Source organism: Mastigoproctus giganteus, chromosome 12 (genome assembly GCF_048544385.1).
Source record: "Mastigoproctus giganteus isolate SK-2022 chromosome 12, ASM4854438v1, whole genome shotgun sequence".
NCBI classification, from domain to species: Eukaryota; Metazoa; Arthropoda; class Arachnida; order Uropygi; family Thelyphonidae; genus Mastigoproctus; species Mastigoproctus giganteus.
In genome coordinates this window covers 84,512,865-84,537,868 of record NC_143586.1, presented here as the reverse complement: position 1 = coordinate 84,537,868, position 25,004 = coordinate 84,512,865, and the positions used below count along the sequence as shown (strand labels likewise).

Sequence of the window (25,004 nt, the reverse complement as noted above, 5' to 3'; positions counted from 1 at the left end):
TGCCATACCTTGCCCCCCCCCCCTGCTTACATTGGTTCATACTGGGTGGTCACCCACAATGTGTTTGTGCATGGAGGTTATTCCCAGTATTATTAACAGTCTCACCATCATGAAGGTGCAAGCAGAGGATTTGGCTGTCACAGACCGTCCAGACTTCACCGAAATTGGGTCCACCTGACTTGAATGTCACCTGAATATCAGTGCCATCAGCGTTTTAGACTCCTGGATAGCAAGTACAGCTTGTCTGTCATATCAGAGAGAATGTCTGTGACTACCTCAAGGACCAGTTTTCTCATACTCCACCTTTGCCAACCTTATCCTTTCTGTGCTACTATTACAGATGAACTTGTAACCATTTTAGACTTCGGTACTTTCATCATTTTGTAACTGTCCCATGCCATCTTTTTCTTTTACATTTTACTGGCTAGTTCTAAATTCCTCCATCTCATTATCATCCTCATGTTATAGTTTCTTTATGGAATGTGTGCTGCATTTTTGTCTTCTGTGGCTAATGCGTTCAAGATGTTCCATAATTCTGTTGGTGTGGCACCTCCATAGCCAGGTGAGCAGGAGCAACAGTGCATAGCACGCACTTCTTGATTAGACTGGGGTTCGAGCCTGTGACCACCAAATATGGAGGATGTGGAAAGTTTTTGGGGAATGACCACCGCATATTCCAAGAGCAATATGGCCTTAGTTGCCAATGCTCCTAAAAACCAGATAACAAACAAACAATTCTGTTTTATTCAGCTTCCCTGTGCTATCTGCCTAGCTGCTAGGGCTCAAGTGGCATCTTAAACTGTCATAGTCCCCCTTTCCTGAAATTAAACCCCATGCCCTTACCTTTAAAAACTCCCCCCCCTGTTTTTTCTCCCATCTTCCAGCTAAGGACTCCATGATCCTTTCATGCTGATTCCTGTATTGTGAGCTCTGTGATGTCATCTGGTTCATGGGTAATGATCAGATTTAGAATATTCTTACCCCTAGTATTCTGTTTAGCATGTTGCTGTAAATAATAGTTGCTTAAAAATTTATTTTTCCTTGTGGTGAGTTTTCTCCCACTTGCTCAAATCAATAAGGGGTAAATTCAAATCGTATAACATTCACACTTGCTTACTTATTCCATCTGCATGTAGTTCTCATACTCACCACAATCTTCTGGTCTGCAAGATAGGTCTATTGTCCATTGCATTTCATTGTGCTCAAGCTGCTTTTGATGAGAAGTATGACCCCCCAACCCGTTTATCTCCTTTCTAAATACATTTTATATGCCACAGGGATACTCGTTACCCCCCCCTCCATTTCTGGGTGACAAGGTGTTTTCTTCGCCACCATTATGTCACTTTATTTGTCCTAACCAAGAGTTCAAATTTACTTTATTTTATTGACAGTACTCCTAACATTATTGTAGACACAGTTAAGACTAAGTGTTCCTGTATAGTTTACTACTCTAGCATGCTTCTTGAAGATATTTAATCTTATTTTCTTAGCATTAGCCTTCTGTTCATTTGAAACATTGCTACCTTCAGCATTCTTGCCAAATATTGGCTTTTGTAGGAACAAAGAAGTTTTCTTGAGATGTGTATAAGTATTACAATAGAGATATACATCAGATAAATGCATATCTCTATTGTCATTGTCCCTCTAATTATCAGGTTCCCTGTACTCTTAAGGATGACTTGGACAAAAACTATTGCACCAACTTTATTCAAATGTATCTCATCTGTACAAAATAGATCCTTCTATCTACAAATACAGTTCCGTGCTGGTAAAAAATTCTCCCCCTTCCTCCAAAAGCTTTTGGATGTAAAAGGTACAACCACTCCCCGGCTTACATAATACTTGACTTACGGAAATTCGACTTTATGTAAGTTTTTTTCCGGCCAGTGCAAACTTTAAAAAATCATGGAAACATATTTTGCATCCCGCAGGAATAAATGGAGGTATCTTGAAAATATTGTAATGTGAACACAATAACACTTTTTTTTTTTTTTTTTGCTAATTCATTCCAAGACCTCGGAAGTTGAAATTTTCGCTATATAACTAAGCTATTTATCTCTCTAAAAATAATTTTTATAATGGAAATTGCACTACACTTTCATTGTTATAATATGTTCCATTATAAGAATCAATTTTGAATGGCTTTGTTGATATTTTTCTAAAACACATTTCTGGGGTCACTACCATAAAACTAAAAACAATTTGCACTTTCCGATTTATTGGGCTTTTCTGTTAGCGCAATCTATTATAAACAGGTAGTAAACTTGATCCTGTTGCATTTGCGATATACCAATAACTGGAATTGTGTGGGTTTTTATGTTATGGTATTATGGTGAAATGTGTTCCCCTTCACTGAAATCTTCAATTATATAAAAAACATAAATTTTCAAAATCTTCTGTTCATTCCTATTTACTTATTACAATGATGAATGAAAGTGACCAGTGGAAAGTGCAAGTAGTGGCAGTGCTAAGAACGAGACAAAATTGATTTAGAAATGAAGATGAAAATTATTAAGAAGTACAAAGCAGGACAAACTTTTTCATCTATTGCATAGGTCTCACTGCTTCAACAGTGAATACTATTTTAAGGGACAGTGCACATATAAAAAGAGCACTTTAAAGGATCAATGCATTTAAGATCAATAGTGATCACAAAACAGTGTTCAGGTGCTATATCGAAAATGGAAAAGCTATTAATAATATGGATGGAAAATCAGATTCAGAAGCAAGTGCTCCTGAGTCCAAAGGCCATTCAAACAAAAGCAAGAAGTATTTATGAAGATATTAAGGATAAGTATGGTGAACCCTAAGTCAAGTTCATGGCAAGCAACAGGTGGTTTAATAGGTACAAGCAGTGCGCGTTGGTTTCCAAAATATTAAATGCAGTGAAGTTGCCTGTGTCGATTCTGCAGCAGCAGAAATATTTTGTGATATGTTGGGGAAAAAACCTAAATCTCCACAGCCTTCAACTTCTGCAGCAGTGTGCTTATCAGCTGGAGAGAATTCTGGCAACGATGCTTGAAAGGTAAAACTTGCTGACGTTATGCCAATCTCCTCTCTTTTTGTAATTTTATAATTTTGAAATTTTTGTAATTTTATACACTATTGTAATTTTTCCTGCACGTGAGATAAAAAAATTGAATAAATAATTCTATTTACATGTTCGTTGAACGTTTCTTTTTTGCTTCAATTTGCGAGTGCTGCATACACATTTAGGGAAATTCCGACACGTAAAATTCCTACTTACGTAAAGTTCCACGGAATGCAACCCTTACGTAAGTCGAGGACTGGCTGTATATGTGTACTGTGTGTTAAAAATTGTGTTATCTTTTAAATTGATTATTATTCATTCTCTCAGGATGCCTTGATAACTGGTTTATTAATGAATATTAATATATTCATTAATATAATATATAATAATAACACTATATTAGTGAATATAGTGTTGTTGATGTCATAAACAGTGTAATTGCTTTAAAATTAAATACTGTTTATATTATCTTTTTATAGCTGGACTTTATTTCTGCTTCTCTAAGCTTACAGATGCAAACATCTTTATTATTCTGTATGGAGTGACAAGTATCTACTTTGCTGTGAGTTATTTCCTTAGTAATTTCTAAGTATAAATGGCTAAAATTTACATTCGCTTACTTTCTGGTACATTTACAGGAAAAAAATCAATGAAAAGGGCTCATATTTAGTAGGCACATGGAAGTTATTCATGCGAGAATTATTCAAAAAAAAAAAAAAAAAATGTTTCAAGATGTAGTACTGATGCTACAGTTATGATAACCATTGTTCGTGGTTCATGATGTGCCCAAATCAAAAAATTGTGTTTTAAAGAGTCGTGCCTAAGTCAGGTAGGATGGCAATGGTGTGATGTTTGCTGTTAGGTCCATGTCAAGGTATAAATTTGTTGCACATGAAATCAGAAATTCAAATCGGGCATCAGAGCTGATAATGCAGTGGGAGAAGTTGATTAGTAATTCTCTACATATAATATTACAATTTTTGACACTGAACAGTGTCAAAAGTTTTTCTGTAATATCATGAACATCTTTATGAACTCTTATTTGATCTTACATACTTTTCCATGACTTCGTAAAGATCTTTTTGAAATGGGTAAGGATGAAATATTTTCAACTTTTATGTATTGTTTTATACTATACTTAATGTTTGTAAAATAATAAGAGAAGCTTACCTCAATATAATACGTAGAACACTTCCGTATTATACATATTATATTGAGGTAAACTTTCTTCTTATTATTTTACAAATATTGATATCAACATAGAACATATTGAGCTTTACTGCTCTGGTGATCACATCAAATCAAAGTCATTTTTAAAACTATACTTAACATATACTGTAAATATAGCACATTATTTAAAGTAAATTTTTGGTGATATGTACTATCCAGCACATTTCATCTAATAGGAGATATTGTTGATAAAAATGATTTCTTTTTTAGAATAATTTAATAAATTTATTGATACTGATAATCTTTCTGAAGTAATTTTGTTTCCATAATAAATAAGCAGCTTTTTGATAGCTATATAAAGTACAAAGCATTTATATTAGGTTAGGCACACAATTTAACTTCTAGAAAGGGGCTAGGGTTAATCAAATTTAAGCATAAGCTAGAAGAGCTTCTGCAACTGTTTATTTCTATATAAATCAAATAGTATATTTAAATCATACAATAATAACCATTCCATACACAAAACTGCTAAGTTATAGTGACATGATGAAAAAAATATTCTTGTGTACTGATATAATTTAACTCAGGAGTGCTCAAGGTGCAAACTGGATCTGGCCTATGAAAGAATTTTAAAATTATTGCTGGTCAAATTAAACATACAAGAGACAAAATATGGAACTATAACTTCATGTGACATCAGTCAGCTGTTCAGGGATATTAAGATACAAACATGCACCCAGTGTTTTGAGCGTTGTAAGACTTTGGATTCACATGATGCTGGTGGTTACAAATGTCATGGAATGTTTGTCCAGGGGGTGAGATTGGTCATTTGGGCATGTTCTTATATCTGGAACAGTTACAATTACTCAGCTTATAATAGAAGATCCAGTTAACTCTAGGAAGGCTGCATGTGTATGTTGACTGTAAATTAAACGTATTAAAAATAAAAACTTTTCATATTTGTGAACTTAATTTAAAGACTCGTGAAATATACATATATACTCTTCACTCTAACCTTAATCCTGACATAAACAAATATACAGGGTGATTCACTACCAGTGCGACAAACTTGCAGGGGGTGTAGGGGGCACAAAGGCGAATCGGAATCACATAGCATTGCAGGGTCTGAAATGCCTTCGTCATGCGGTAGAGGACGTTGAACGGGAGGTCGCGTGAACAGCGATCCCACTGGAAGTCAGCATTTGCGAACCATTTCTGTTGAAGAAACCAAGTAGCAAAAGTCCTCCAGAGTGGATAATCCGCAGGCTCCAATGATTTGGACGCGTTGCAGATGGTATGAATCATTTGGTTTGTTGACAGTATCCTCCATACAGTGGATTTGGAAATACCCAATCGTTGGCCTATCGCTCGAGTGCTCGTACTGCCTTCTGCAAGACGTAGGACATTCTCCTCGTTGTCTGGCGTCCTCGTCGTTTGCTCTCGATTCATGGTACCTCTCGTGAAACAACCAGTCTCACTTAACCTTCTGTGCACACGTGCGAAAATCATATGATGAGGAGCACGCCTGTGCGGGAAACGTTCCTGGTACAAGCGCAGAGCGGCGCGCCCGTTACAGTTCGCAGCTCCATACGCGAGGTGCATGTCGGCCAGTTCAACATTTGAATACTCGTCCATCCTACTGCCTCTGGAACTGATTCGCAAATGCTGACTTCCAGCGGGATCGCTGTTCACGCGACCTCCCGTTCAACATCCTCTACTGCATGATGAAAGCATTTCGGACCCTGCAATGCTATGTGATTCCAATTCGTCCTTGTGCCCCCTACACCTCCTGCAAGTTTGTCGCACTGGTAGTGAATCACCCTGTATATCATCGTAAAATTTGTCGATTGTTTGCTAAACAATATAGTGTTATTTAAGCAACTGACCAATGCGAGCTTTGCTCAATGACATTTACACTGGTGTTCAAATAAAGTGCATCACCCCTTTAAATTGTAATTATCGTCCGAATAACATAAGTATATGGCAATATTTCTTACAGATTGCATCAGATAAGATTGACACATGTAGGTGATGACGTAATATTGCATCAGCTGTTACTTTCGGCTATGTAAGCACACTCTGCAAGAGTTGCAGTTATTACTTGCGTCAGGATGGCAAGTTACGTGCAGTTGATGCCACGAAGAAAGAGTGCTATTGTTGCTTTACATGAGGAAGGCACCGGCGAGGCGATCTGATAGAGGTGTATAAGGCCAATGGGATTCTTCGTCTTTCTCAGAATAATCACCTCAGAGGGCATAAATTCAAACTGAGGAAGGACGGATGTCGGATAGATGTGCGGAAATTTGCCTTTGGCCAGCGGGTGGTTGGTTGGTGGAACCGACTTCCATCACTTGTTGTTGAAGTTGATAGCCTAAACAAATTTAAAGCTCAACTGGACAGGTATTTCGAACGAACGGAGGGGTGAAATGGGAGAGGGTTTTTTTTTTTTTTGGCTGATGCTGAATAAGCTTGCTTTCTTGCATCATATGCCTCTACTAATGCTAATGCTAAAGGATATTCTTCCCATCGTATTGCTTATAGAGTGTCTTGTAATCAGTCGACAGTGAGTAGATTTCTTTCCAAACTCAAGAATACTTTTTCTGCTGATAGGAAAAAAGGAACCGGACGCAACCGAGTCTCTGGGCCAAAACAGGACTGCATTTTGAAGCACTTATGCCTTAAAAATCATAAAGCTTCTTCTTCGTCCAAGCTGAAAAGAGAATGGCAAGAACATACAGGAGTGGTAGCAAGCAGTCAGAAGATGCCTCTTCAAAAATGGACTTGTAGCCTGTCATCCTAAGAAGAAGCCCCTCTTCACACAAAAAATGAAAAAGGCCAGATTAATTTGGTGTAAGAAGCATGTCAAATGGACCCCTGAGCAGTGGAAGTCAGTGATTTTCTCAGATGAGAAGAAATTCAAACTGCATGGCTCTGTTGGGAGACAAACAATTCGCTGTAGACGTGGTGAAGAATACCATCCACACTGTATGGTGTCTACAGTGAAATTCCCTACCAGTCAAATGATATGGGAGTGCATTTCGTATCGTGGAGTATGCCATGATACGAAATGGACAGTATAGATGGCTGTATTGTCCATTTCGTATCCAGGACAATATAACTGGCTATATTTTCCTGGAAATCTTCATTGCCTTGCTTTCCTGACTGCTGCTCATTCTAATAGAAGCAGTGCAGGAATTACTTTTGCCTATGCCTGCAGCCACTGTTAACCTTTTAGTCTGTGTATCCCCCCCCCAACCTAGCAGTTTGCTAACCCACCTAACACTGCCTCAATAGCATCAGCAAATATTCTTGCACCCTTTCTATTTAAGTGTACCCCATCCCTTTAGAAGCAATCTCTCCTGTCAACAAGCACAGACCAGGCTGAAAAAAATTCTACCCCTTGAGCCTTGCACAATCTCTCCAGGGCCGAATTGATCGACAAGGCTCTCATCACATACTCCCTCCCGGTTCTTTTTTTGTAAAAAAAAAATAGGTGCAGTACTCATTCTTTGCTATCGGTAAAAATTGAAAATTAAAAGGATGTGAAAAGTACTCTAATTTCAATCCCCCCCCCCCCCGCCATATTGTTACTTTAGTAGCAATTTTTTTTTTTTTTTTTTTTTTTTTAGAATAAGAACAAGAAATTAAGTATATTAACACAGTTTATTAAGCATAAATTTATTATTCAAGTATATAAAAAAATAAGTAAAATGTGAGTAAAATAAGTAAAAATAATTTCATAATAAAGTTTTTGTAGAATATTCCAAATTTTTATTAAGTTCTCATCCGACACCCTATGCTGACTTCTTTTCCTGCTCTTTGTATCAGTTGCTGAATGACGTTTCCGAAGCAGCCACAAATCAACATATTTTGCTGGATCGCAGCAGGTCAGTGGATGGCCCACAATTTCAAGAAACAGTATTTCTGAAACTCCTCGTTCACGTTAACTCGGTGAAATTGGTATCGTACTCAGAGTGTTCATCAAATGCTTCAATTCTTCGGAAACCTTATCAATTAGGTATCCACGAATTGCATTTAACTCTAATTGACAATTTTCTAACGTCATTTTCACCAAATGCGAACAATTCATGTTTAGAAGGTTTAATGTCCTCGTTTTCCTTCTCTCGTCATCAGTATTGTCACTAGTTCTTAAATTTAAATTTTTTTTCTTTTCTTTTTTTGAAACTGTCCAAAATATCGGTATCATTCGGATATTCAGGTAAAGTAAAGTGTAAACAGAGATAGGGAAAATTTTCGGGAAAATGTGGATAACACACTTCCGCAAAATAACAGGTGATTATTTATCGGGTAAAAGAAAATCACTTTCTAATTCTTAAATTCTTAAATGAACTAAAACAGCATTTTAAATTTTATTATCAAAAAATTTTTCTCATTAAATGTTTTGTTCGGTAAATGTAATTGTGTATTGTACTTAATAAAATTTTTGAATATTTTCAATTTTACTTTTACATGCAATAAGATATCGAAAATGTAACACACTAAAGAAACTTTGAATTTTTTTGAATATGGCCCCGGTACTGGAAAAGGTTAGACACCACTGCAGTAGAAGGTGGGCCAGAGCCCAATGGGAATACCCCTTGATCTGCTCACTCTTGACCAGCGCGACTTCTCCGTATGTGGGACAGGTCGTTGGATAGGTTTTACCAGGTACCGCTAAGTTATACAATAATAATCACTTTAGCTCTCTTAATTCGCGCAGCAGCACTAATTGCCTGAAGGCCAGAAATGCGAACAGGCCGTACCAAGTTAATTTTCTCCTAATCCATTCGGTATATGAAAACTTTCTTCCCTCCCGAAACTATTTTAAATGTAACTTCCAGGGGGAATTCAAAATAATTAAACAGAGGTCCGACTGAGTAATTTAGAATTATAAAAATGGTTATACAGTTTTATATAGAAAATATCTTAACAACAGACAGTAAAAAATGCAAATTTAGTTAAATCATTTTAAGCTTATTTGAATAGTAGATAAACATGTGAAAAAATTTACGGAATATTATAAATTTCGAAGTGCATTGTATCCAAATGTCACACATCACTGTTAATAAAGGTGCCGGTACGCCGTACCATTGCGTACCGTCACAAAAAAAGCACTGCTCCCTCCTATCGTGGCGTCTCCTTAGCCAGGTGGGAAGGAGCAGCAGTGCATACCACACGCTTCTTGATTAGACCGGGGTTCGAGCCCGTCACCACCAAATATGGAGGATGCGGAAAGGTCAGGGAATGACCACCGCATATTCCGGAGCAATATGGCCTTAGTTGCTAATGCTCCTAAAAACCAAACAACAACAACCTCCTATCGTGTCTGGCCAGAATTGCAGACACTTTCACATTCAAACCTAACTTGCAACTTTTTTTAAACATTGACCTGTACTTTAGAGTAAATCTGCACATCTCTTACTGTCAACGTGTACAACAATATCACCTTTTGTGCCCTTAAAAGATGATATCTGCTTTACATCATAAACTTTTGCCCCTAACAGACATACCCTGGTCCTGTTCCGCCTAACCTTCTTGAATAGTATATTCCTAACAAGAGTCACCAACAATAACTAGTTCCTTTGGGACCAATGCATTCTGCCTTGGAGATTGCCTCTGTGTTGCCTGATGCACAGGAGTGAGCTCTGCCATTGAGCTGGGCAGCTGAGAGCTTGATGAGCCCCACATTAATTTCTTCGAGGGCATTTGCCCTACACCTCAAGCTCTCATAGACGCCCATCAGAACGCTGAATTGGTGCCTAATTTCTTCACATTCTAGCACACACACAGAGACATCCTCCTTGGCTAGATCATGTCCAGTTTTAGGAAGTTCAGCAAACATTTCACACATTGCACATTTTTTGAGACTGATGCATTGGAAAATTGCCCCCACCTTTCATTTCTCCCCTGAGTCACAGCGCTCTTACTAGTCTATGATGTTTGCTTCACAGCTCTAGTCTGGGTCATGATTTCCGTTTAAATACAATTTAATTAACAATGAAATTTAATAAGATTAATAATATATTTTGATTAATTGACAATACTATAATAAGCTAACTGATTCCTAATTGACTGCTTCGTATTACGCTTTATCTAGTTTTAGTTTATACCTTACGCTGTCAGTTCAAGATATATATATACGTTACGCTATTTCTTATCGACTACAATATGGCGGCTAGTTCAATAATATTGGCACCAACTCCAGGAGTCGTAACTTCCAAAAATCGCTAGTTAAACTCAATATAAGAAGCTAACGAATGCTACTAAACATATTTAATATCTCTGTAAAACACAATGTAGTATAGGCACCTCCATAGCCAGGTCGGCAGGAGCAGCAGTGCGTTATACACGCTTCTTGAATAGACTGGGGTTAGAGCCCGTGACCACTAAATACGGAGGATGTGGAAAGGTCAGGGAATGACCACCGCATATCCCTGGAGCAATATGGCCTTAGTTGCTAATGCTCCTAAAAACCAAATAACAAACAAACAAAAATGTAGTATGTTAATTAACGAAGAATATGGTAAAAATTAAAAATACTTATCCCTTTACAGCAGCCAAAAATCCACCGACTGTTCTCTTCCACAACTAGAGGACCAGCTTACATAAATCTTATAGTTATACCAGTTATTATGCATTTTTAGTAATTAGCATATTTTTTGGAACACAGTTCTTATACTGTTGTATCTGTGGGAAAACCTGCTCTGAATTTCTGGACGTTTGGTTCACAAACTACTACTCAGAAACACGTGAGGTTAGTAAATCAATAGGTTATTGAATATGGAGGCATGCCAGTGATTATAATGTGGAAAGAGTTCTGGGTTCAGATTCCATCGATGGAAAATTGCCCCCACCTTTCATTTCTCCCCTGAGTCACAGCGCTCTTACTAGTCTATGATGTTTGCTTCACAGCTTTTTTTCACCTCTCTGGCTGAGTTAGCCTTCAGCAAGGGTTGCATAGACCTTGCCCAGGAAATTGAGTTATTTCATTCATAGTATATATACCCAGTATACTCATAGCTTTAATTGCTTTGGTACAAAAACATAACGGCAAAAAAAAAAGTGTTGACATGCTGTTAGAGTACTGGGATTGTGGACTTGATTCTAAAACTGCTTCGGAGTGGCATTTACAATATTTTATAGGGCTGTTGAGAGAATTTCTTCAAAAAGTAGTGAACAAATAACGAATCCTGTCTTAAATCTCCACAATACAATGGTCACAAATGAGTGCAGTGGAGCTTCTAAATTGTGCAAGGATTATCGTTATCTGCAGTTGGTGTTAACACTCCATTCAAATGGTGGCATTACATGGCTTCATCTGCAGTAAAAACATTCCCATACCTTCCACTTTTTTTCCCCTGACGATTTTCAGAAACTGCTTTTTATGGAAAGCTATTTTTTTTCTGGATTTCAATTTTATTTTGCATTTTTTAAATGTACACATCCACTTTGATTCTCAAATACTGGAATGTTTTATGTTTTTTTTGCATGCCTTTTGGAACTATAAGGAAACAGTGCTAAAAGGAGTTTCACTAACTGGCATATGCCTGTTAGTGAAACTCCTTTATCAAAGTTATCAAAGTTATTCCCTGCATCCAGTTCCTTTGTGATCACATCATAGTATCAATTGGTCAGGCAAGACTTTCCCTTAACAAAACCATGCTGGGTCCGAGCTATAACTGAAGTCTTGTCTAGATGATCCTGCAGTGCTTCTTTAACCAGTGCCTCCATTAATTTCCCTGGAACAGAAGTTAAACTAACAGGTATATAATTACTTGTGTTACCCTTTGATCCTCCTTTGTGAATTAGGGTCACATTTGCACATCTCCAGTCCATGGGCACATCTGCAGTCCAAAGAAGCTCTCATAATTATGGCTAAGGGTTTGCTTACTTCCTTTGCTGCCTCCTTTAATATAACTGGATAGATCCCATCCACCCCAGGTGCCTTTTTTTATGTTTATCTTCAACAATTTCTCCTCCACTTTCCTCTCAGTTATTACAAAATCATCTAGCTCACTGTCAGAGTTTAACTCCCATCTGGCATTCCCCTCCGTGAATAACTCCTCATGGGTAGATGCAAAATACTCATTTAGTTTGTTAGCCACCTGAGCAGGATCATCAACAGTTGAACCACAAATATCCAGTGGACCAATCGTATTCATCCCTTTCCTTCTAGAGTTTACATAGGTAAAGAACCCTTTGTTGTTTTTCTTTGCATCCTTTGCCAAAGATTTCTCATAATCTGCCTTTGCCTGCCTAATCTCCTTTGTGACTTGGTTACAGACCAGCTTATCTGTCATGGGCTTCCATCTCACCCATTAATTTATATGTATCCCATGCATTTTTCTTCTCTGCCACATGTCTCATTAGTTCATCTGACATCCATTTAGGCCTAAACCTTGAACAATATTTCTTAGTTGGTATGTAAAGCCTAGTAGCTACCAAGATTAATTCTTCGAATGCCTCACATTTTGAATTTGCTGTTGGTAACATCATCAGTTGGTCCCACCGTATAGAATTTAAATACTGTCTCATACCACCGTAGTCCCCTTTAAGAAAGCAAAAACCCTTCCCTTTACCCCTGATGGTAGTTACCTCTTTGAGTAAATCCCACTTCAGCACACTGTGATCACTGCCACCTAGTGGTTCCTTTATCTGCAGATTCTTAATGCATGAAGAATCACTACTGATAATCAGATCACGAGTATTGCTCCCTCTAGTTGCTTCTCGAACATGCTGATGTAGAAAACAATCATCCAATAAAGCCACAAAAGCCTTGCTAGTGTGTGAGTGACCAACCCACAAATTCCAGTCAATATCTGGGAAATTAAAATCCCCCATTGTAAGACTCTCTGATTTACTGGCCCACTCTATTTCCCTGTACAGTTTCTTATTATACTCATCAGAGTTGTTAGGCCTATAACACACTCCTACTCTCTATTTTGATCTCCCAATGCTTATGTCACACCAAACTTACTTGACACTGCACTGTCCAGCGATGTCGACTGGCTTCACTTCCTTGGATTTTGTGTTTCTTAACTAATAGCATAACCCCTCCTCCCCTATCTTTTCTGTACACATTGTACTCCCCAAATTCCAGTTCTGCATTCCTTATATCTGTGTGACACCACATCTCTGATATCCCAACAATATTTGCCTTTGATGTTTTGAGCAATACCTCAAATTCATCAAATTTATTTACCAAACTCCTAGCATTGGTGTACATGCAAGTATACATGCACCTGTTCCTATTCTTAGCTACCCTAACACAACCCATGTGTTTACTTGTACCGCAATGACTCCCAGCAGTCTCTGAAATACCCTGCATCTTGTTTTCCAGGCTGCTGCTTATTCCAGTAGAAGCAGTACAAGAATTACTTATCGTCAATTGCACTGTCTAGAGAGCATTGTAAAAGCTATATACTTGGTTCACAGTTTCATATGTTCTTTGCTTATGTTGAAGTTATTTTATCTAATTTGGTATTTTTTCTTTGCTTATGTTGAAATGAGTTTATCTAGTTTAGTATTTTTCATAAGTAAAGGTAAAATAAATTTTTTGAAGATTATGCTTGCTGAATTTTAATTGTTTAGTTTGTGAGAAAAAAAAAAACATCTCCCTTAGTGTGTGTCTACTAATAAAATTTTGTGCAGAAGTGTTTTCCTATAAAATTTTACCCTAAAGAGTTATGATGTATCTACAGTCTTGGACATTAGGAACAAGAATGGACATTATGTTGAAGTTGATGGCATTGAATCAGCTCTTTGTAACATGTAATTTGATACTAGAATAAATTCTATTCAAGTGATGCAGGTTCTGAATCTCATTCAAATGCATCTGTTGATATTAGAACACTACAAACAACAGATGTGCCGTTACATGGAATGATAATTCTTCACAGGTGAAATCCATTTACTAGAAAGCAGTGCCACAATGCCTACTTGTTCCAGTGCTCCAAGGCACGTATAAAATGAAATATAAGCTGCAACAAACATGTTAATCATTATTCTGAAATGGATTTGGTTTTATTTGCCTTAAATGCTACTTGCCTATAACATTCAGTATTATCTGTACTTTCTTCTGCCAAAAGCCAGTTAGTATTAAAAATTTACTGACTTCTAAAAATTGAGTTAGTCTTTGTCTAACATATATTGTCCTTTAATTTCAGTAACCATTATTTTAGACATTAATTAGATGTATGGTTATCTAATTTGCTTTATTAGTTGGCTTTATTTCATTATGATTAGTTATATTAAACAAGCACGTTGGTTGAAACTATACCGTTGGTATTTATTATGATGTAGGGTGGACTGATAAGTAATACACCCTGCTATATAGCATCAAAAGCTTAACTTAAGCATTGTGAAACTGTGACAGAATTTACAGGTACCCTTAGTTTAATTTAAAGTATACTGATGATAATATTGGATAACTCAATTTCATTGGTTGTAACTATATCATTTTTAATTTCTGGAAAAATTGAAGCCTTAAACAATAAGTTGTCACACCTTTCCCAGTATGCACACTAATGGACCTAACTAATAATGGTGATGCAACTATTTTGTCTTGAGTGGGATTAATTATTTAATTACTTGCAGAGAATGTAAGGCCAAGTGCATAGGTTAAACAGTTAGTGATTTGCATTATAGAATGAATGTACACAGGACACACACAACCTTTTAAAAACAAATGAGATGTTAAGTTATAGCATCCTCCTCTAAGCTAAGTCTGTGGAGAATCAGTAACTAGTATCTCCACTTTACCCCTTCTTGTGGTATAACTTGTTAACAGGGAATCAGCTAAATGCCTATTGAACAAATTAGGGTGGTCTACCAATATGGGACAGCTGACCAGATTGGATAATTTATAGGCTCAAAACTTATAGCCAGGACAAAGCAGCCACAACTCATACCACCAGTGTTGTCACTCAGATCAACGAGTTCCCCACTATGCTGTTAGAGAACCAGAATATGCAGTGCTAAGTATACTGGTGGAACAACCATCAGTAGGTACCAGTATAAACAGAAAAGAAATGGAATTAGGATGAATATGGGAGAGCTGAGATAAATAATAATTATAAATTAATTCCAGAAGCAAGATGTATGAGAGAGATGTAGCAGGAGCTTTTAGAACTAGATTGGAAGAAATTTTAATTGGCTGGAAATCGTTATCCAGTAGAGTTATGTGGACAAATTTTAAGTCAGACAGTTGGGTGATGAATTGTCTGTGCATCCAGCCCAAGTGAAGGCTCAAAAAAAAAGAGCTTTCAGATATCTTAGAAAGAGCAGTAAAAACTAATAATAAGGAAAGTACAGTATTGGTTATAGATTTAAATAACAGGGCAGAAAATTATAATTGCAAGCCATACACCATTAATTACAAACACATTATTTCAGTATAATGGCTCCAAAAGCCATTATAGAGAGAGAGAGAGAGAGAGAGAGAGAGAGAGAGAGAGAGAGAGAGAGAGAGAGAGAGAGAGAGAGAGAGAGAGAGAGAGAGCGTATGATAGAAACAAAGCTGTAATTGACTATATTATTATAGAGCAGGAGCTTGAACAACTACTGAATATAAAGGGTATATAAATTTGAAGTCAGGAGAAACCAGCGTCTTGTATTTTCCAAATTAAAAATGCGTTTTGAGAGAGAAAGATTTCAAAAACATCAAAAAGAAAAAATTACACTGTTGCTTCAGTTTAAAACTATTGTAGAAAGTTTTATATTTATCATTATGTACAAGGGTGGTTCATTAGACATTAATTATATATATGGTTATCTAATTTGCTTTATTAGTTGGCTTTATTTCATTATGATTAGTTACAATGAAATAAAGTGATTAGTTATAATGAAATAAAGTGAGCACATTTTGAAGTTTCTATGAATGAAAATTTAAGTGGGCTTTGATTACTTTCGTAATAAAAGTTTTGGCTTTACTCAACCAGTTATTTTATATGCAAATCAAAATAATTCCAACATATTAAAATTTATTTTAATATCTAATCTATAAAATGCAAAAATACATGTTATAAAGATATTTTCTGCATTTGAAAATGAAATAGAAAGAAACCATAGGTTAAATGGCCATAATATATAGTAACAACTGTTCTTTGATACCATAGATTATGGCCATTCACCTTATAATTTGTATGTACAAGATTATATAATGTTTACATATATATATATATATATATATATATATATATATATATATATATATTTTTTTTTACTCACTGCTGAGAAGCACTCCTCCAGAAAGGGAGGGGGGGTGCTTTCTCGGCAGTGCAATGTATGATTATTTATTTAAAATAATTTTATGTTGCTTTTGCTGTCTACACGTTTTCCTACCTCTTCAGCTCATAAATTGTGCAGTTACGTCAGTTAAAGAACTTAAGTAGTTTACATTAAAAATAGATTAACCATAATTGTTAAAATAAAACTATAATTATGATACAAAATATGAGATTAAATATAAAATTTAAAAGTACTGGCTGCAATACTATTCTGTTTCAGGTTTTTTCCCCCCAGTATCCTTATATACTAAAGAGCATAAAATTGGCCTGCGTTTATCAAGAAAAATGAAAGCTGTATTAGAATTTAACATGTTTTGTTTATATTTTAGGGTGTTATGGTACGGCTGATGCTGGTTCTTGCTCCAGTTATGTGCATATTATCTGGTATTGGTGTATCTGCTATGCTCAATACATATACCAGACAGCTAGATTCTGCTCAGTCAGATAAAAAGACAAAAAGATTTGAGAGCAACTATTTTATGAGGAATGAAGTAAGTGCAGTTCCTTTTGAAATTGGTGTATATTTTTATACTTATATTAAAGTTTAAATTAAAACTAAATTAAAATTGTACAATTAAAAAAAAAAACAAATTTTGCTTTTTTAGTAGTACAATTCATTTGATAGCACAGAATTCATTTAATAGTAAAACTTAGGTTTTTAATTTTGCAGCATTTTTTATCCATATTTTGATGCAATTAAGCCAGTAACTGTAATTTTATAAATATGCTTCGTACATCTAAAGTTAAAAAAAATTTTGCTATCACATGTTCCTAGTGTTAAATACTACTAAGAGATCTGTCGATTTTTTTTTCAAGTTGTTGATTTTAGTTGGATTGGAAGTAGAAACCATGGGATACTTGGCCAAAAAATTTTAATCATTTGGGAGTTTTAGCTGAAATACTGTATATCAGGCAAATAATTACTTTATCAAGTTAGTATTCTGTCAATACATGATCTTTTTGTTTTCCCATATTATATATCATGTAATATAGGAAAACAATAGTTTCTGTCCATCAAGTATATAAACAATTTTTACACCCTAACAAGCAATAGACAGGCAAATCATATATAACAACAAATATACAAAGTGATTTAAAATGAATATTATGTCAATTACCAGTTAGTCATTTCTACTACAGCAGGCCCCCCTGTTATAACGCTGTTCTTATATTATAACCCGTATCTGACTATAGCGCTGTCAAAACTCATTGTAACGCTATTTTACTAGCATACAGATTGAAAATTTGACAAATCAGTCTTCAGTCCAGTCTGTTTTAAGCCTTTTTTTTTTTTTTTTTTTGGCAAAAGGAGAAAATAGTCACCATGAAATTAACTACAGTAATTATTTTTATAATTTCTACTCTATGTACAAAATTGAAACTTTCAATATGCTCTATTTCCTTGGTGTGGATAGTTTCAAGGGAGAAATTCTTTTTTAGTACACAAGCTGAAAAAATTTACCATCCAGTGTCATATGCTGTTACAAAGTCTGCATTTTCTGTTCTGACCTATAATAGAAATATACTAAAAATAGATTTACTCCCTATCTCTTCTTTTGTTTTACTGTGGGAACTGTAACTTGCGAAATGTTTTTCACACAAACAATCCCATGAGTGCTAAATGCAGTGCTGTTTCTTGTACAGTATTCTCTTGTCTTCTGAACTCCTCTGACCTTGTGGTCACCCGAAGTACATAAAAATTGTTTGCTTTACTGTTTTGGAAATTCCATAAACATTCTCCATGACTCACACCATAACTGATTACAGTACTTTTCGTGCAATAAACAACCATTTCATTTTACTGCACGGTAAAATCCAACTTTTCAGATAAATAAAACATTTGTCACCGTCTTCACTCACTTGCCAAAGGAATTCTAGATATCATTCAGTGCATACAGTGTTAGACATACAGACAGTTTACTGTAGTCGAACATCATATCACAATCAGTGCAACGCAGTTACATTTGCAGAGAGTTATGGCGGATAAGAATGAAAAAGCAACAAGTCTGGACGCGGTGCAAAGATTGGAAAGGTAACAAAAACACTGAGTTTGAAAATTAAATTAGACGTTTTGAAGAGAATTGATTCCGGTCAAAGACAAGTGGATGTGTGCAATAATTTAGGACTGGCAGGTTCAACTGTAAGAACAATCATCAAAACTAAGAATCAATTTTAGCAGCTGGAAAAACAGCTGTTCCCCTGCAGGCAACTAAATTGACTAGTGCTAGGCCGGCTATTATGATTGAAATGGAGAAACTTCTACATAATTTTATTGAAGACAACATTCAACGTAGAATTCAGTTAAGTTCAATTATTATTAAAGAAAAAGCGAAGAGCCTATATGAAGATTTGAAGGAAGCACACCCCGAAAAAAATGTGGAACCATTTAACGCTAGTAAGGGCTGGTTTGTTAGATTTAGAAAGCACTATAACCTGCACAACGTAGCAATACAGGGAGAAGCTGCAAGTGCAGATCAAGAAGGAGCCAAAACTTTCAAAAAAGAATTTGTTAAAATTATTGAAGAGGGATGTTATACTGCTCAACAAGTTTTTAACATAGATGAAACAGGTCTTTTTTTTTTCTTTTAGGCATTCGGAAACGAATGCCTAAAAAAGTTTCATATCGAAAGAAGAAAAAAACATGCCAGGCTTCAAAGCGGCAAAGGATCGGTTAACTTTGTTGTTGGGTGGTAACGCTGCGGGGGATTTTAAATTAAAACCCCTTTTAGTTTACCATTCCGAAAATCCAAGGGCTCGTAAAGATTTAGCTAAATCAAACCTACCTGTAATCTGGAAGGCTAATAAAAAAGCTTGGGTAACCAGGCCGCTTTTCATTGATTGGTATGCTGAGTTCTTCTGTCCTGCAGTGGAAAAATATTGTGCAAAAAATAACATTGGTTATAAAGCAATTCTAATCATGGACAATGCACCAGGACACCCAAGCAAAGAGAGCTTAGAAGACTTGAACAATCACATAAAAGTTTTTTACATGCCTCCAAACACTACGTCTCTGATCCAACCAATGGTCCAAGGAGTAATTGCCACATTTAAATCGTACTACATAAGGAACACCTTTTCCCAAGCTATTAAAGCCATCAACACTGAAAATGTACCGAGCTTAAAGGAGTTTTGGAAATCCTATAACATTAAAACTGCCATCTACAACATTTCAAGTGCCTGGGATGAAGTGACTCAGAAAACCATGACTGGAGTGTGGAGGAAAGTTTGGAAAAATTGCATAAAGCATTCCCAGGAACCTGATGATTCCGTTGAAAATGTTAAAATGCAAATTGTTGAGCTCGGAAAAGAAGCAGGATTACACAAAATTAATGAAGACATCATACAAGAGATGATCGACAACGACAGGGATGGCCTCTCTAATGAAGAACTAATGGAAATGATAAAAGAACAAGAGCTTGCTATTGAGGGAGATGATGATCAAGATACTATAGATGAAGAACCGATGAAGTTGCTGACTGCAAAAGGACTTAGTGAAGCTTTTGAACACTTCGAAAAAATGTGTGATTATTTCCGGGAGAACGACCATGACATGGAACGAAGTACCAAGGTAATAAGAAATGAATCCCTACATGATGTTGTACAATGAGAGGAAGAGGGCCAAAGCACAACCCAAAATCGACACATTTTTCAGTCGAAAGATACGAAAACTCGAGAGCACAAGGCCATCAAATTAATAAATTCATGATTTTCGTTAGTTAATTACCTCATAATTATGTGTATATAATGTAGAATATTTTGTATGTACAAAATTTTGAATATTAAATATTTTTAATCGACATTTGTGTATATTTTCACTACCATTTATTATTGATCAGAAAATATCCTATGGAATAGACCGCAACTCACAAATACATGTTACCTTATGGGAATACGGCGCTCGCTTAGCGCGGATTCACTTACGCTCTGTTTTTCCGGAACAAACTATCAGCGTTAAGCGGGGGTCGCCTGTAGTTGAAGGACGTCAAAAATTTGAGCACAGCTCATTGATACAGCTACAAATGCTACTTGCATGAATGAATATGTTCCATCATTATAATTTTAATTAAAGTGTTAAATACAATAACTAGGAGTAAGAACAGGTGATGTATACTTGCATATATGCCAATGCTAGAAGTATTGTAAATAAATTTCATGAATTTTAAGCGCTGGTCAAGACATCAAAGGCACATATAAGGAATGCAGAATTGGTTGGGAAGTACAGTGTGCATTCTTGTATTGGGATGGCTCTTAGGCCCATCTCCACCTTTATTCCCTGTGATTGTGCAGAAACCTTTCATAATGGGCCTGAAAAAGTGTCAGGCCACTTTGCCACCAGAGAGCAGCCGCTGCCCATCCCTCGCATGAGGAGCTGGGCTTGGGTCAACTATCATCCTGTACCAGTGTAATTACCATTGAAAATCTCACACCTGCAAGAGGTAGTGCAATAATAACGGTTGCCTGCAATCCCACTCTTAGTACAATGTGTACAGGCAGAATAGGAGGGGTTATGTTGTTAGTTAAGAAACACATAAAATCAAAGGCAGTGCATCCAGTTGACATGGGTGGTCTTAATGGATGTCAGATGAACTATCGAGACAAATGGCAGTGAAGTGCATATAAAGTATCAGGTGATTCAGAAGCCTATGGTAGACATAAATTAGTCTGTATCAGGTCACAAAGGAGGTTAGGCAAGGCAGATTATGAGGTCTTGCAAAGAATGCAAAGAAAAGCAGCAAATACTTCTATGCTTATATTAACAGTAGAAGGAAGGGACTGCCTCACGGTGGGCCACTTCATGTCAATGGGTTCACTGTTGATGATTCTGCTCAGGTTGCTGACAAAATGAATAGGTATTTTGCATCTACATTTGGGCGCCTCCGTACCCAGGTGGGAAGGAGAAGTAGTGCGTATCACATACTTCTTGATTAGACAGTTAGACAGGGGTTCGAGCCCATCACCACCAAATATGGAAGGTGTGGAAAAGTCAGGGAATGACCACCGCATATCCCGGAGCAATATGGCCTTAGTTGCTAATGCTCCTAAAAAAAAAAAAAAAGCAGCACCTACATTCACACATCAGGAATTCTTGAGGGTAGGGGAATTACAAAGTTTATTAAACTCCAGTGGAGAGTTAAATGACTTTGTGATAACTGAAAGGAAAGTGCAGGAATTTTTGAAGCTAAACATGAAAAAAAGCATCTTGAGGTGGATGGGATCTATCCAGTTATATTAAAGGAGGCAGCAAAGGAAGTAAGCAACTCTTAACCATAATTATGAGAGCATCCTTGGACTCAGGGGAGGTCCCCACAGACTGGAGATGTGCAAATGTATCTCCAATTCACAAAGCGGGGATCAAAGGGTGATGAGTAATTACAGACCTGTTAGTTTAACTTCTGTTCTGGAGAAAATAATGGAGTCACTAGTTAAAGGAGCATTGCAGGATCATAGACAAGACTGCAGTAATAATTCAGACACAGCACTGGTTTGTTAATGCAGAAGTTTTGTCTGACCAACTTGATTGGATACTTTGTGACCACATGATGTGATCACAAAAGAACTGGATGCAAAAAATAATTTTGATATCATAGACAGTAGACTCTTGATTTTCCAGAATAGATGGTAAAATAAAAATCCGGGATAATCGATTTCCCGGTTAATCCAAAAATACAGTAAGTCCCCGACATATTTTCCAGGACTTCTTACATAAGTTGAGTTTTACATAACTAGGGAATGACTAATAAAATATTGCTCCTATATCCATGATATGCCAAAATTAGAAACAATATATTATCCTCAGAAGAATGAAGAAAAATAGTTATATATTTTTCAGTTAGTTAGTTATATATTTTTTATATATTAGTTATATATATATATAGAAAAATAGTTATATATTTTTAATTAGCTCAATTAAAAACTATCTGGGGACAGCGGTGAAGTTGTTGGAGTGGCACATATGAAAAGGAAGAAATTGTACAGTAAAAACTGATATGTATTTCGTAGCCTTGGTTATCATAGTTGACTTTATTGGTGCCGATCCCTTCACCGCTTCTTGTATTCTGTCTTTTTCTTTTATTGTGTTCACTGTTGACACTGACAAATCTAAATTGCATGTGATTCTTGTTCATGTTTGACCATTTTCAAACATCCTTATTTTAATTTTCTGATCCGAATTTGATCGCTTTCCTTTTATTTTTTGATAGATTTACTAGTACCGCTGTCACTTATTCTCTTAGTCAGCACCATGATAATGGTCAAAATGAAATTTTATGTAAAGAACTTCACAGAGTTAAGGCGAAAACTGACTATTATCATCCCACACAAGCTCACATTTTACTAAAACATCTTTCTTGGAGGTCACTACCATAAAACAATAAAAACAATTTGCACATTCCGGGTTATTGAGCTTTTCTGTTACTGCAATTCATTATAAATGGGTAGTAAACTCGATTGTGTTGCATTTGCGATAATACCAATAGCTGGAATTCTGTGGGATTTTATGTTATTATGGTGAAATGTGTGTCCCCTGTACTGAAATCTTCAGCTATATGAAAAAAAAAAAAACCTAAAAAAAACTCTTCATTCATATTTTTAAGCTTGTGACTCCATATCCCACTTGTGCAATTTTTGCGTGTTGTGATAGTCTTTATTGATTGCTAATTACATTATTATTCTGTTTTAAATTTTACTATCCTAAAAAAGAAAAAAAAAAAAAAAATACGTAAGTTCGTAACTTACTACAATAAGGTATATCCAAAAATGTTCAGCAACCTACATAAAAAATATGGCGATAGATAAAAAACTTACCACTCACTACTTGTGTGTTCAGTACAATGTGCTTCCCTTTATTTTTTTAAATCTAATAGCTTCCCTTTATCTTTTATGATGTCACGCCAACATTATAATGGTTCAGTAGAGATTTAACGGATGCACAGTTTTCAAACTTTTGAATAATTTCAAGTTTTTGTTTAATTGAAAGTGCAACTCGTTTGCGTTTACCCATAATTTTTGCGATTTCTAAAGAAGAGTTTTTTAATTATCCCTGACATAAATAACAAAACAATTTTTCTCTTTGCAGTATGACAAAACAGAACAATCAAAGTGATGCACTAAAACAAACTAAACATTTCTTTTCTTCTCTCTCTCTCTCTCTCTCTCTTTTTTTTTTTTTTTTTTTATTTGGAGTCTTGAAGTGTCCTGGTAAATCGAGAGTCTGCTGTACTTGGATTACAGGAAAGCTTTTGATACTGTACAAATTGGAGCAGTATGGCATTAAGGGCAAGTTGTTACAATGAATAAAAGGATGGTTGAGTTGGAGAAGATAGAGAGTGGTTATTAGTGGAGTCCCCCAGGGTTCAGTTTTGGGTCCATTGTTATTTTGTATATTTACCAATTTTATTTTATTTATTTCGTATGATGTGATCAATGCACGAAGGAACCAGTTTTTTCTTGCTTCCTTCGTGTATCGTGGCCGGGATATCCAACCAACCGGTTGGTTCGGCACCATCGTGATATCCAGCCCGAGGCGGGAATCAAACCTTTGGGTTGCCAGGCAGGCACTTTACCTACCCGGCTAGCCCGGTCGGCATATTTACCAATGATATTGATGAAGGTATATCAGGCATAATGACAAAGTTTGCAGATGATATAATGGTTGGCAGGGTTGTTAATGACAGTAAGCTACTGCATCAGGATCTACAAAGGTTGTGCAGATGGGCTTAGAAGTGGCAACTGAAGTTTAATATTGACAAATGCAAAGTACTGCATATGGGTAGCAATAACCCCAGAGTAATGTACCAGCTGTGTGGTACTACACTCAGGGTAGTAGAGAATGAAAAAGACCTGGGTGGGGGTAACTGTGATATCAGATATGAAGTTTTCTGAGCAGTGCAGACAGGCTGCCAGACCAGGTCATGGGATATTGTCAATGATATACACTACTTTTGCTAGCAGGGATAAGGAGGTGATAATCTCCTTGTATAAGGCAATTATCAGGCCATACCTTGAGTACTGTGTACAGATCTGGAGGCTTCATTTTAGGAAAGATGTAGAGTTGCTAGAGTGAGTCAAGAGAAGGGGAACAAAGAGGATACTCTTAAGAAGAAAGGCTTAATTAAGTTCTGCATATTGCAGCATCTGGGGACTAGGCACCTGCAAGGTGATCTGATTGAGGTGTATAACATTGGTTTGAGCCGACTCAATGCTTATGAGATTCCTCCTCTTGCTCAAATTACAAACCTGAGGGGGCTTAAACTCTAGTTGAGGAAAGATAGTTGTAAAATAGATGTGTGGAAATTTGCTTTAGCCAGCGGGTAGTTGATTGCTGGAACTAACTTCCATTGTCATTTTGGAAGTTGATAGTATAAATAAATTCAAGGTAAAAGTGGACAAGCTTTTGGAGCAGTTGGATGGGTGAAATGGGAAGGGTGGGCCTTTTTTTTTTTTTTTTTTGGCTGATGCTGTTATTAGCTTGCTTTCTTGTATCACATGCTAATACATGGCAAAAACTAGTCTGAATT

General features: G+C 36.3%; 1 protein-coding gene across 2 annotated transcripts in view; it reads left to right on the top strand.

Annotated features, from left to right (window-relative positions):
- The window catches only part of Stt3A (catalytic subunit 3A of the oligosaccharyltransferase complex), a 219,209-nt gene that overhangs the window by 171,622 nt on the left and 22,583 nt on the right, over positions 1-25,004 (top strand). For both annotated transcript variants that reach the window (XM_090386700.1, XM_090386701.1), the window contains 2 exons: positions 3,511-3,593; positions 16,818-16,979. In XM_090386700.1, coding sequence (XP_090242826.1) covers positions 3,511-3,593; positions 16,818-16,979 — 245 coding nt within the window. The remainder of the gene's footprint in view (positions 1-3,510; positions 3,594-16,817; positions 16,980-25,004) is intronic.